Consider the following 14,398-nt stretch of genomic DNA (forward strand, 5'->3'; position numbering starts at 1 on the left):
TGGGCTGCCAGGTGATTGTGCCATCAGACCCCGCCCCAGGAGAGGCAGCCGAGGGTCAGTCCAGCAAAAAAAAGGGTCCCCACCAAGGGCTGCTCATCTGCCCTGGGGACTCGGAACACACATGATTCACCTGGTTGAGCTCAGATAGGTGCCTCCCCTGAGAAGCCCCAGGATTCTGGATACTGCGCAGGACGCCCCGGGCCTCTGATGTCACTAACCCCTTGCCAGCACCCTCTGGCCCTGTAGGATTGGTCAACATGCCTATGGTCAAGTGTCCCCAGAAGTCGGATCCCCTGTGGAAGGAATGGGACCGGAAGGCCCTGAAGAACGGACTGAGACACCAGGTCTACACTGTCCATGGGGACTGCTATGTGGGAGAGTGGAAAGACAACCTGAAGCATGGTGAGTGGGGGGGCCCCCGCAGCGTCCTAGTGGCCAGTGTGGGCTCTGGGCTTTGGGGGTCACAGGGAACCAGAAAACAGCGTTTGCAGCTCCCTTCCCTGGGAGCATGACATGGGTCCCGAGGCTCCCCCAAGAGGTGGGCGCTGGCCCCAATCTGCTGGGGAACTCCACATGCTGGGGTTCCCGGAACAAAACTCACACTTACTTAGACGGAGTGAGGGTCGCTGGAGGCCAGCAGGGGATAGAGGGGTCCTGGGACATCAGTCTGCAGCTGGGGCTCTGGGGACTTAGGCTCAGTCCCTTCCCTCTGAGCTCAGCTTGGGGCCTGTTAGCAGCAGGAGGAGGCAGTTGCTCTCCAGAAACTTCTTGCAACTGGGATTCTGGTCTTCAAATTCAGCCAAGGCTCCGAAGTGGGGCTGAGTGTGATGTCTGCCCATCAGGGGGCGACAGAGTTCTCCCCAAAGTAGCCGGGCCCCAACTTGACCAAATGGACTGGGTTCAGTTTCTGGCCAACGAGGGCCAGGGGGTCCTTGTGATACAAACTAAACCCCGGGGCAGGGGTGGGGTGGGAGGGGGAGGAGGGTAGGAAGCTAGAGAGCTTTTTTAAAACTTTAGTTTGGACAAAATAATGTTCTGGAAGCTCAGCGGACTTTCACTCAGGATTTGTGGTTCCAGAGTCCATGCTCTTAACCACTCCTGGCTCAGGTCTTGCTGGGTTAAGTACGTTGGAGTCCATAAGCCTGGGTTAGTCACGCTGCCATGCTGAGCCTCAGTTTTCCCATCTGTAAAATGGGACAGTGCCTCTTTGTAAGAATAAGAGATGACGTCTGTCAAGTGCGTACGTAGGCCAGGATGTGTGCAGAAGGGGAACTTCTGGAATGTTCTTGGGCCGAGCCTGGCAGCCTGCAATGTTTGACATAACCCACCCTCAGCATTTACTTCAAGGTGAAGCTTTGAGCAGCTGCTCTGAGCTCTGTGTGTCGTTAAAGATTCCTGAGTGTGGGCAGCCTGTGGGGTGGATGGAGCCCTGGGCTAGCCCATAGGGCCTATTAGAGCCCTGAGGCCCAGTAAATTTCCCCACGTGGACCCTAAAAGGCCCCACCATCAGGGCTTGTGTGGGAAATGCAAACACTTTTCCCGTGACAGGACTTTCAGCTTCAAATCTATCGTGTAAACGAATGTCACCACGGACCTGCTCAACCTGTGCTCTTGGAACAGACAATTGATCCTTTGTCCCAGCCTCATCTAATTCCACCTCCCTCTTCTCATAAGACTTCATGAAAGGGCTGTGCATTTTGACAAAGCCTTTTAATAAACGTATTGCAGAACAATCTAAAAAAAAGAGAGAGAAAGAAAACAGAGGTTCTGAGCACAGCTCCAGCTTGAGTCGGTGTGACTCTGGGTAGGTCATTTTCTATTCCCTGGATCTCGATTTTCCCATCTGTGAGATGAAGGTTGGGCTGACACGGCCCTCTGACAGGTGAGTCCTTCTCTGGGAGTCCCACTTCCCTGCATATCCTGGAGGCAGAGGCCCTGTGGAAAGCCCAGCGCCTTGGCAAACCTTTTGACCGAGCTGAAGTTGCCCGCTGTGGTTATGAGCAGATTGGATGCAATTAAGAGAGTGGTCGCACAGAGTGAGGAGGGGCAGGCCAGGTGGCTCCTCGACTGCTCCTTCATCCCCCGCCGTGGATACATATTGCTCTCCTCTTCCATGCCCGGCCCTGTGCTGGGCTCCTGGCCTAATCCCACCCCTCAAGGAGTTTCCAGTTACTCAGAGACCCTGCAAAATAGCTAACATTCTCATTTGATAGATGAGGAGATGGGCTCAACCTGGTGGCTTCGGGAGAGTCAAAGAGGAGACGTGAAGGGGGCCCTGAGGACACAGAACAGGCAGTCGGGGAGGAGACGTTGGAGAGGAGCCCGGACAAGGGAGGATGAGTTATCCAGGCAGAAGGGGCTGGCTTCTAGAGAGCGGGGTCGGAGTGGAGGGGTGCTCTGGGATAAGAGGGAGTGTGGCCTCTGTTCAAGGAACAGACTGGAAGCCAGTATGGGTGGAGCAGAGTAAATGAGAGGCGATAGGGAGGGCCAACCATAGGGGCCTCATGGTCCTCATGAGTTCTGCCCTGACCCCCAAGATAAGCAGGTAGGGGTCCTGCTTACTCACCACCATATCTGCTCACCATTCCTTACACACACAGGGCTGCACCAAATACGTGTTGAATGAATGGTGAGTCCCCATGAGTTAGCAGTGACCCAATTCGAACTGACGTCACAAGTATTTATTGAGTCCCTACTATGTACCAGGGACTACAGCAGACAAAGATGCCTGCCCTCGGGAAGCTCACAATCTAGCAGGGCTAGACAGGCAGCAAACAATAAACATAAATAAGAAAGTCAAATAGTCTGTGAGCCGGAGTAAGCATGTGGAAAACAGAAAAAATTGAACAGGGTACTAGGCTCCAGGGTTTGCAGAATTAAAAAAGAATACTTACACCTTAGTGAGAAGGTGAGTTCTCTGCAACGGTTTGAGATGAGAGAATTAGTCGAGTGGACATTTGCAGGGACAAGCAATCCAGGTAGAGGGAACAGACCTGGTGCATTCAAGGAACTGTAAGGAGGCCAGTGTGGCTGGAACTGAGTGAGGAAGGGCTGAAGATCAGAGACATACGGGGGCAGGCCAGGGTGTCAGATCGTGTAGGGTCTTGGAGGCCACTATGAGGTTGTTGGATTCCACTTGGAGAGATATGGGGACCACAGGAACAACATGGTCTGACTTGTGTTCTAAAGGGTACTCTGCTGTTGGATGGAGTGGGGAGTGCGAGCAGAGTGAGAGATGATAGCTTCAGCAATTCCAGGCAACATGCTGCTCATAAAGCAAATGACTCAAAAGGCAGGGATGAAACCAACCTCTGACAAGACTTGCAGGACTATTTCTCAATCTTGTTTTGGCTTTTCTCTGGGTGGCTTTTTCTTTCTTGCTGCACGCACACATGCATGATGGATATGTCACTGCTAACAAATCATAAACAGCATGGAGGAGGCCACTTCAGTGCCGGAGTTGTTTTTTAAATTGAGATATGAGTCACACAATATGAAGTTTGCCATTTTAAGTTTTTGATATAGTCAGTATGCTGTCTAACCATCACCCTATGTACTTCCAGGATATATCCATCACCCCATAAAGAAACCCCAACTCAGTCCCAATTCCTCCTTCCTTCCAGCCCCTGGCAACCACTAATCTACTTTCTGTTTCATATGATGGAATCATATAGTATCTGTCGTTTTGTGTCTGGCTTCTTTCACCCAGCATCATGTTTTCAAGGTTCACCAAGGTAGCATGTGTGAGTGTCTCATTTTTTTTTCTATTTAAAAAAATTTTTTATTAATAAAACTAATTAACATACAATATGAACATTCTTTTTTCATCACATAGTTGTATATCATCATTATGATCATTTGTTAGAACATTTGCATCAATTCAGAAAAAAAATAAAACAGAAAAAAATTCATACATACCATACCCCTTACTCCTTCCTTACATTGATCACTAGCATTTCAATCTACTAAATTTATTTTAACATTTGTTCTACCTATTATTTGTTTATTTTTAAACCATATGTTTTACTCATCTGTCCATAAGGTAGATAAAAGGAGCATCAGACAGAAGGTTTTCACAATCACAGTCACACTGTGAAAGCTTTATCATTATACAATCATCTTCAAGAAACATGGCTACTGGAACACAGCTCTACATTTTCAGGCAGTTCCCTCCAGCCTCTCCATTACACCTTAACTAAAAAGGTGATATCTATTTATAATGCGTAAGAATAACCTCCAGGATAACCTCTCAACTCTGTTTGGAATCTCTCAGCCATTGACACTTTATTTTGTTTCATTTTCACTCTTCCCCCTTTCAGTCAAGAAGGCTTTCTCAATCTCCTGATGCTGACTCCCAGCTCATTCTAGGATTTCTGTCCCACGTTGCTAGGAAGGTCCACACCCCAGGGAGTCATGTCCCACATAGAGAGGGGGAGGGCAGTGAGTTTGCTTGTGTTGGCTGAGAGAGAGAGGCCATGTCTGAGCAACAAAACAGGTTCTCTTGGGGGTGTCTTTTAGCTAATTTTAGGTAGGCTTAGCCAATTCTTTGTGGGGTTAAATTTCATATGAACAAACCACAAGATTGGGGGCTCAGCCTATTGCTTTGATTGTCCCCACTGTTTGTGAGAATATCAAGAATCCTCCACTTGGGAAAGTTGAATTTTCCCCTTTCTCACCATTCCCCCAAGGGGACTTTGCAAATACTTTTTTATTCACTGTTCAAATCACTCTGGGATTTATCGAGGCATCACTCTGGACAAACCTACAAAATCTCATGCCCTACTCAAGGTTCCATGTACTCATGGTGTTCAATTAAGCTGTCCACTTAAGTTACATATTTTGTCTCATTTCACTCTTCCCCCTTTCGGTCGAGAAGGTTTTCTCAATCCCCTGATGCTGAATCCCAGCTCATTCTAGGATAACTTAAGTTATATTAGGAAATGCACTAGTCAAAATATAAATTTTGTACCAAATAAATATTTTTTGCTTTAGTCTCACACATAAGTTAAAGTTTTAAAATATTAATTACCATCTATTTTCAACACCCTGCATTATTGACATTCCTTTGTTCTTCCTCATGCAAAACATTTTTAAATTTGTACATTTAGTTACTATCATTATACACTCTAGGCATTCCTAGATTATACTATCTCAGTCTTTATCGTGTGTCTTTCCTTCGGACTTCATTTGTGCCCCCAGGCTTCTCCCTCTATCATTCTCACATTCAGACTTCATTCAGTGTTCTAGCATTATTGTATTACAGTTAGGTAGTATTGTGCTATCCATTTTTGAATTTTTACAATCAGTCCTGTTGCACAATCTGTGTCCCTTCAGTTCCGATTACCCAATATCTACTCTATTTCTATCTCCTGATGACCTCTGTTCTTAAATGAAATTATCCAAGTTCATTCATTAATGTTAGTTCATCATTTTTTTAATGATGGAATAATTTTTCATATATACCTATGTCATCTTTTGTTTATCCATTCAACTGTTGATGGACATTTGGGCTATTTCCACTTTTTGGCTATTGTGAATATGCTGCTATGAAAATCATTTACAATTGCTTGCATGGACATACGCTTTCAATTCTTTTGGATTTATACCTAGGAATGGAATTATTGGGTCATATAGTAATTCTACATTTAATATTTTGAGGCACCACCAACTGTCTTCCACAGCAACCCTCAATGTATAAGGGTTCCAATTTCTTCGCATCCTCACCAGCTCTAGTTTTTTAAAATCCTAGGGAAGGGCTCTGATTGGCCCAGCCAGGGTCACATGCCCTCCTCTGTGGTCCTGGCTGGGGTCTGTTGCAGGCAGGCAAGGTGGAAGTTGCTAGCAACAGTAGTGGCCCAACCCTTGACACCCAGCCCCTACCATGGGGAGGAAGATAACTCTTCTGAGGGCAATCTCCATAGCCAGAAGAAAACTTCTAGCAGTTAGAAATCTTGGACCTACTTCTCCATGCCCCAGCCCCTGGAGTACACCTGAGCCTTGACTGTCCTGCCTCCTGACTGCCTTTTGTGAAAAGGTCAAAGCTTTAGGCACCATGATCAGGGAGCTGGAGGACTTTGGCCATTCCCATCTCTGGGGCCTGCTAACATCTCTTGATCTACGTTTGTTTATTAAGGGGGAAGGGGGAAGGAATGGCCACCTGCCAAAGAGGTCACAGGAGTTGAGGACTGCTGGATGCAGAAATGATCTCACCGCTTGCTTGCTTGCTCATTCATTCATTCATTCATGTCAGAGCACAGGCTTTGGAATCACACTGCATGGCTTCTCCCTTCATCTCTCCTCTTGGTTTTGCTCTCGGTTGACTCCATCCTGGGGTCAGTCTCCTCCCACCGGGGCCCCGCAGGAGGTTGTTACATCCCCAGCTTCAGCACCAGAAAGAGGACCCCTCTGTCCCAATAGCTGCTGTGAAAGAACTGAGATCCAGCTCCTGGACAACTTGGGTCACATGTCTTTTACCGAACCAATCTCAGTGGCCTGAGCTGATAGGACTTGTTGATTGGCAGGCATCGGCCCCGCCCAAACATCAGGTAAAGAGGAAAAAACAAAGGAAACTGGGTGGCTGTTGCCAGAAGGAGGAGAAGGGGAGTCCGCACGGAACAAACAACCCACATCCTCTCCAGTTTGTCTGGCTCCTGCCAGACTGTGGGTTCAGGAGCAAAAATAATAAAGTCTCAATATCATGTTTCCTATTGGCAATTACTAGTCTAAGTGCTCTGCATATATTAATTTAGTGCTCAGAACAACCCCATGAGATAGGTCATGTGTTATCCCTGTGTTACAGATGAGGAAACTGAGGTCCAGAGAGGCCCAGAAGTTTCTTGTCCCAGGCTACAAAGCTCAAGAAGACAATGTCGGATTTGTTCCTGGGTTCCCAAGGACTGAGATAGACATGGCCCATATAGACACTCAACACATATTTTATTCATCCCTTTGTTGATCATATTTCTTTGTTCAACAAATATTGTCCACTTATGTGACCTGCCTATGCTGGGAATAGAGTAGTAAACAAAAATAGGCAAAATTCTGTGCACTTGTGGAGCTGCCATTCTCATGGAAGAGAGAAAAATAGACGGTAAACAATAAGTAAGTGAATTATCTATTAAGTTAGGAGCTCATAAGTGCTGTGGAAAGAAACAGCAGGGTAAGGGGACAGGGGAAGCTTGTGATTTAAAATGGGGTGCCCAAGGGAGGCTTCATTGAGAAAATGAGACTTAAGTTAAAACCTGGAGGGGGTAGGGAGTGAGCCTCCTGGATATTTGGGAGAAGAGTTCCTCGGCCAAGGAAAGAGCAGGGCCAAAGGAGCTGAAACACATTTGGGTGGTTCCAGGAACAGCAAGGACCCTGGTATGATTGGAGGGAGTTCAGGAGGTGGGGGTGCCGGTGGGGGAGGGAGAGGAGCAGGAGTCAGAGGAGACGGGTCTTCATCTGTGTTCATGGGAACTGAAGAAACACCCAGAACATTTTTCTTGATCCTCCGGGTCATCTAGGGTATCCATGCAGCATTATTAAGAGTCAAAGCTGAAACGCACATTTCTGTGGGGTTTGCTGTATCGGTCTGGCTTCAGAGCAAAGGCCTGGGGAATTGCTGCTTGTAAAAATGGAACCTTCTCAGGGTTTTACTGGGTGCCAATGGTCTAAAGATGAGGCACAGACCCTGCTGCAGCCCTCGAGAAGCACCCAGACTTGGGCCCTCCTGAGGCCAGGGCAGCTTCCCTCCCAGCCCCACGGCCTTGTCCGCAGAGCTGGTCCATCGGTGTCTGTAGGAAAAGGAACGCAGATCTGGAAGGAGAAAGCCGCCATCTATGAGGGGGACTGGAAGTTTGGGAAACGCGACGGCTATGGCACCCTCAGCCTTACTGACCGAGAGACAGGCAAGTCCAGGAGAGTGTACTCAGGCTGGTGGAAAAGCGATAAGAAATCGGTGAGTGCTTCCCTTCAGGTCTTGGGGCAGGAGCTGGAGCTGGGCTGCATGCACTCTGTGTGTGTGTGTGTAGTGGGGAGGTGGGTGGGAGAAGGAAGGGGTGGGGGCAATGCCAAGGCTTCTTAGAACAAAACCCAGGAAACAGGAAGCCAGAGGAGAAGGGACCCGGGAGGAGCCGTTGAAACCCTGTGGCTACCAGCAGCCAGCCTGGCTGTGGTGGGGTGAAGGCTCCCCCACCCTCTTCCCTACTCATTTCCTGGCTTTCTTTTCCCTGGGACTCCCTTTCTGAGAATTCCCCTTCTATTTTTGGGCCTGAATAAAAGTGGGGAGTGGGGGGGCAAGGTTCTGGGATAGGAAAAGTGAGAGCAAAAAGCAGAGGCCACAGTCTTGGCTGTAGGGCAAGAGGGCCTGGAGAAGTCCAAGGAGCCAGAGAAGGGTCTTCACCCCATAACCCCCACACTCAGCTCCTCCCACCACCTTGCAGGAACCCCGCTACCTGCCAGGAAGACGGAGGAGAGTAGTAGTACTGCTATTGAGTAATTTCTGCCGTGAGCCTGGAGCGTGATAGATAGTACTTCACCTAACTCTCAGCAAAATAAGTATTTATTATTACCATTCCCATTTTACGGATGTGGAAACTAGCTCAGAAGAGGTGAAGTGTTTGGCTTGAGGTCACATACGTGGCACAGTCCAGGACCTCAGGATCTCTGCTCTCAGATTATTTATTGCTCAGTGAGGAGAAGAGGTCCCCAAATAACGCAATCTACTTATCATATGGTGTAACGCTAGAGCTTTTCACAGGAAGCCCAGAGGGAGGGCTCAATGACCCAGGGGAAGGCCTAGAGAATTCCAGGCAGGCTTCCTGTAGGAGGTAATGCCATAAAGTAGGGAGAAAGAGAGTGGAAGGAATTGGAGGCTGAAGCAGCAGAGAGAAGAAAATGTCAAGCAGCAGCGTGTGCTTGGCAACTGGGGTGACTGGGCTGGGGGTGGGGACAGGGGTGAGGGAGGGCTTGAGGGCCACCGTTGGGGTGGGGGGTGGGGATTTTGAGTAGTAGGCTGGGGCTGCTTTATCCAGCCCCCTTGGGTGTGCTCTGCAGGGAGCTCGTGAATCCCTGTGACTGGACTCAGTTTATGTTCTTTCCTCTCTCCAGCGTTTTATCTGACTCTGAGGGGACTCTGAGACTCTTAATAAAGTCAGGATCAGAGTCTGGGGCCCCATGATCAGATCCTTCTGGCTGCCGTGTGCGGGACAGATGCGGGAGGACCGGACGGGGGTGGAGGCGGGGAGAAGTGACTCCCGGGGGCGCGCCGGGAGGGCGGTGGCGGAGGGATAGGGGGGAAATGGGCTGCCCGGAGAGGTTTTTCAAACCATCGGCCCGGACATCGGGCTGAAGGAGGGAGGGGGCCGGGAAGAGCCAGGTGTGTGGCTTGGGTGCCTGGGAAGCTCGTGGGACTGTCCTGGAGGAGGGGGTGGAGAGCCGTGACCAGGGGCGCCTTCGTGCTTCCAGGGCTATGGGATCCAGTTTTACGGACCCCAGGAGTATTATGAGGGCGAGTGGTGTGGCAACCAGCGCAGCGGGTGGGGCCGCATGTACTACCGCGACGGCGACATCTACGAGGGCCAGTGGCTGAAGGACAAGCACCACGGGGAGGGCATGCTGCGCCTGAGTGAGTGCCCCGCCCACAAGGGTTCTGGCCACGCCCACAACCCAAGCCCCGCCTCCTCAAGTCCGGGCCCTGCTGGGCGTCGGCCACGCCCCCACGAAGCCTGGCTCCGAATCACCCCGGGATGAGGGGAGCAAGAGGACCAGACCTTGGCCTTCAGGGAGCTTTTACTCCAATAGGGGAGCCTATCCATAAGCACATCAATAAGAACCATTTCTTGTGGTTATAATAGTAATAGCCTAGGCTTACACGGTGCTGAGCTCATTTAATTCTCATAACAACCCTACAAAATGGGTGCTGTTACCATCCTCACTTTATGAAAGTATGGAGGCACAGAGAGGTTAAGTCACTTGCTCAAGGTCACGGTCTGTTGGTCGTGGAGTCGAAAGTGCTCAGAAGAAGGGGAAACAGGAAGATGTGTTGGAGAATGATTTTATGGTCAGGGGATACTTCCCTCAGGGGCTGCCATTTTAACCGAGACCTCAGGAAGAGAAGGAGCAGCTTACGTGCTGAGCTAGAGGAGAGCGTGCTGAGGCATGGGGGAACAGCAAATGAGAAGCTCGAGTGGGTGTCAGGACTTAGTCCACAGTCTACGTGGCAACCAGAGAAAGCCTTTCCTAACACGCGGTAGACCCCATCGCTGCCCTGCTTGCAACCCTTCCATAGCTCCCTGTGGCCGCAGGATGTGTTCAAAACCCTCAGGATGGGCTCTGGGGTCCAGTCTCACCTGGCCCTATTCACCCTCCAGCCTCACCTCCCTCCTCCCTTCCCTGTACTCCCTTGGTTTCTGCCACACTAACTTCCTTTCAGTGCCTCCCACAATTTCTGCCTCAGGGCCCTGGCACTGCTGTTCCCTCTGCCTGGAATGCTTTCCCCCAGATCTTTGCATTGTCCCCTCCTCTGGGAGGCCTTCCCTGTACACTCCAGCTTTCTCAGCACCTGCTTTTCCTTCCTTCCTAGCATGGGTGGATAATTTTATGCAAATTGCATCACCTCTCTGTGCCTCGGTTTTCTCACCTGTCAAGTGGGAATAACTATTGTACCCACTTCATAGGCTGTGGTGGGTTTCAGTGAGTGAGTCTATAAAGTGCTTGGAACAGGCCCTGGCACACGATAGGCTCTCTGTAGAGCTAGTTTCATCATCTCTCCTGCCTGCAAGCTGCAAAAGGGGGAGGGCGCCTTGCCTGTTTTGTTCCAAGTTTCCCAGAACACCAAGTGGGTGTTCTTGTGAGGAAACAGAATTCCAGATTCCAACTTCCAGTGACACTCAGCAGAGCTGAGACAATGGGGCAGCTGGGGAGGGGTTAGGCCAGCCACTTTCTCTCTCTCTCTTAAAAGCAAGGGCTTAAAATACTTTATTCCACCCCACCTTGAACAAGGAGGAAACTTACCTATCACTTTGGCACTTAGCCCTTGCCATATACATCTGGATATTCTGACGATCCCTTTGCGGTTCCAGAGAGCAGGTGGCTTCCTTCCCCTGCACCCCAGCTCCCTGCCTGTCGCAGCCCAGCACTGCGCTAAGAGCTTTAAGCGCCTCATTTCCAGTGGCCTGGACTCTGGAGCTACCCTGCCTGGGTTCAAATCCTGGCTTGAGCTCTCACCTGCTGTGACCTCCAGCAATCTGCTTAAACACTGTGCTTTGCTTTCTCATCTGGAAAGGAAGGATAAAAATAAAACTTGCCTCAAAGAATTATTGTGAAGGTTAAATGAGTTTACATTTGTGAAGTGCTTAGGACGGTGCTCAAGGATGATATTCCTGGCTCCCTATAGAGAGGAGCCCGTGGTCTGCACACTGAGGCCCTTGGGCCAAATCCAGCCCAACACCTGTTTTTGTAAATAAAGTTTTATTGGCACTGAGCCATGGCCATTCATTTATACATCGTCTCTGGCTGCTTTCCTACAATGGCAGATGAGCAGTTGCAAGAGACTGTCTGGCCTGCAAAGCTGAAAATACTATCTGGCCCTGTTCAGAAAACCTTTGCTGACTCCTGATATGGAGCATATCCTTTATGGTTTCCTTCTGTGGACCAGCTCATTTCATCTTTACAACTCTGTGTGGTAGTTGCTACTGTTATCCCCACTTTGCAAATGAGGAAAGGAGACAAAAAGGCCAAGGGACCAGAAGTGTGGGCTTTATAATTATTATTATTATTATTTCCACTACCACCATCAAATGAGATGTGGACTTGACCACTGATGAAGAGCTCAAGGGATGGACAGGCCTTGACTTCATATCTGCCCTCTGCCACTTCCCAGCTTTGGGACCTTGAGCAAGTCAGTTTAAAACCTGAGCCTTGCAAGATCCCATCTGTAAAGTGGAGTCCGTAATACTTCACAGAACTGTTTTTCTGAGAATTAAGTGAGGTCAGGAGCCACACAGAGTAAGTGCTGAAAAAGATATTGCCTGTTCTTATTATTAGCTCTAGTTTTTAAAGATAGGAAAGTTGATGCTAAAAGAGCTGCTTACCCAAGCTCAGGTAAGTGGTGGAGGCATGACTTGAAATAACTCTGATTCCGAAAGTCACTGCCACTGCAGGTCCCTAACATTTATCAGGCTGTCATCCTCCAATCCCACCCCGTCCAGCACAGCTGCTTGCGGTTCGCCTAGTTTCGCGTCCTTCTGGCTTTCTGGTGGGCAGGGTGGAGGGTCTAGCCTGAGAGTGCCAGAAGGTCTAGCCTGGGCATGATGCAGCCTCCAGCCCAAGTGTGGTGGAAAGTCCAGCACCCCCGCTTGCCTGTCCTTTGTCCCAGAGAACGGGAACCGCTATGAGGGCTATTGGCAGAGAGGCATGAAGAACGGGTCCGGGCGTTTCTTCCACCTGGACCGCGGTCATCTGTTTGAAGGCTTCTGGGTGGACGACGTGGCCAAGTGCGGCACCATGATCGACTTCGGCCGTGACGAGGCCCCTGCGCCCACTCAGTTCCCCATTCCTCAGGTGGGCAGCCCTCCTCCCGCCCTCGCCAGGGCCCTGCGGCCACACCCAGGGACAGACAGAAACCAGCACCCCGGCCACACCCAGGCCAGCACAGGAACAGACAAGCAGGCTTTGTTTCCAGTCCGGGCATCCACAGTGAGGCTGGCAGCCCTGGGCCTTGCTCCCCAAACCAACCCCTCACTGCTTCCTCTAGGTCAAAATTGTGGACCCCGATGGTGTGCTGGCCGAAGCCTTGGCCATGCTCAAGAAGGGGACTAAGGAGGAAGGGGAAGACTGAAGCCAGGTGAGGAGGGCCACACCTGTCCCCCCCACCCCATGTGGCTGAGGCCGCTTGGGGCCCGGAACCACCTCAGGTCTCTTGGGGTCTCCTATGGCCAAGGGGTTCTAGGGCGGGACCAGAGACAGTGGGCTTCCTGCCTCCTGCCATCCATCCGGTCCCTCTGGCTCCTCCCCTTCAAAACCCGTTCCACTGAAGGCCAGTTCATCCCAGTCTGGCCCAGGTGCTCCCATTTGCACTCCAAGTTTGCTGGGATGAGCCCCTGGTGAGGAGGCAGGCGGGCTGCTTGTGCCCATGCACTGGGCCTCCGTTTGTCCATCTGTGCAGCAGAGCCCGCGGTGGGTGTGAGGGAACGAGGAAGGGCACTGGCACAGCACTTTGCCGCTGCCAGCTCTGTGCCACTCCCTCACCCCGGCAGAGAGGCTGCCAGCCTTTGCAGCATCCTCTTCAGTCCTGCAGGAGAAGTCCAAGCACGTGACATCCAACTGCTCAGACCGGTGCTGCGCACTCTGGAGGAGCCAGTGGTGTTTCGGGGCACTCCCCTGGCACCCTTTGAGGGTCCCTCACTCCTCCCAGCACCTTTCTTTTTTTTGTCCCTGGGAGGCCGGGCTCACCCGCCTGGTGTGGCGCCCCTCTACCCCAGTCCATCCTATAACACCCCTCCTGCGTGCAGAATAAAGGAGAACCTGGTGGTCGTGAGCCCTGGGCCTGCAGAGCGAGGCTGGGGTTGGGGGGAGATTGGGAGGCACTTCAGGTAAAGAGGGAGGGGCACCCTCTGGGCCAGTGCATCCACCTTGGGGGTGCCTCCACATCTCACTCCTCTGGGTACCCCAGGAGAGGGAAGAGCCTGCTTCGGGCCAATTGGCCAGTGAGATTTGCGATTCAAACCTGACTCACTCCTTGGTTTATAACTCAGGTGCTTGCAAGCTGGGAATTCCCAGGGAGCTTTGAAAAATAATGGACACCCAGGTCCCAGACCCAATTTTTTACATTGGGGATGGGGTCTGTTTTTATTTTTTTTAAGTTCCCCTGAGGGATTCAAATATGGACTGGAAGCCAAGAGCCCCCTCCTTAGCTGTGGTTGCCTAAGCAGGTGACCTCAGTTGCCTTGTCTGTAAAACGGGACTCATACCTCCTGGGGTGTTTTAAGGATTGGATGATGAGATGTAATAATGATGAATAACATGTATCGATTGAAAGGGAGCCAGGAAGAGCTTTGCGTCTAATCTAGACCACATTCCTGCGAGATAAGAGGGATTCCTGCAAAATGGATAAAACGTGAGCTCAGGACTCAGACTGCCTGCCTGTGAATCCCATTTGTGGTTTAGCCACTGTGCATCCTTGGGAATGTCACCAGACCTCCCTGTTCTCTAGGATTCCTCACCTGTGACATGGGACAACAGTATTTAGCACCTGGTACTGTGAGGATGAAATAAGTTAGGGATACTTAACCAGGGGTGATGTTGCCTCCCTCCCAGGGAATACTTGTCATTGTCAAGGTATTTCTGGTCTTCACACCTAGTGAGGGGGGTTGCTAGTGGGTAGAGGCCAGGGATGCTGCTAAACTCACTACAGTAT

At 50.6% G+C, this 14,398-nt stretch overlaps 1 protein-coding gene across 6 annotated transcripts in view; it reads left to right on the forward strand.

The window, feature by feature from the left end:
- The window catches only part of MORN3 (MORN repeat containing 3), a 22,883-nt gene continuing 8,485 nt past the window's right edge, over positions 1 to 14,398 (forward strand). The window contains exons 1-6 of one of the 6 annotated variants that reach the window (XM_077159776.1): positions 1 to 402; positions 7,782 to 7,939; positions 9,448 to 9,607; positions 12,359 to 12,543; positions 12,737 to 12,826; positions 13,148 to 13,519. In XM_077159776.1, coding sequence (XP_077015891.1) covers positions 258 to 402; positions 7,782 to 7,939; positions 9,448 to 9,607; positions 12,359 to 12,543; positions 12,737 to 12,820 — 732 coding nt within the window. In that variant the 5' untranslated portion in view covers positions 1 to 257 and the 3' untranslated portion in view covers positions 12,821 to 12,826; positions 13,148 to 13,519. Of the gene's footprint in view, positions 403 to 7,781; positions 7,940 to 9,447; positions 9,608 to 12,358; positions 12,544 to 12,736; positions 12,827 to 13,147; positions 13,520 to 14,398 lie in introns of those variants that run through there. The other 5 variants (XM_077159775.1, XM_077159772.1, XM_077159771.1 and 2 more) reach the window with 5 other exon arrangements.

The sequence above is a fragment of the Tamandua tetradactyla genome, chromosome 5 (genome assembly GCF_023851605.1).
Source record: "Tamandua tetradactyla isolate mTamTet1 chromosome 5, mTamTet1.pri, whole genome shotgun sequence".
NCBI classification, from domain to species: domain Eukaryota; kingdom Metazoa; phylum Chordata; class Mammalia; order Pilosa; family Myrmecophagidae; genus Tamandua; species Tamandua tetradactyla.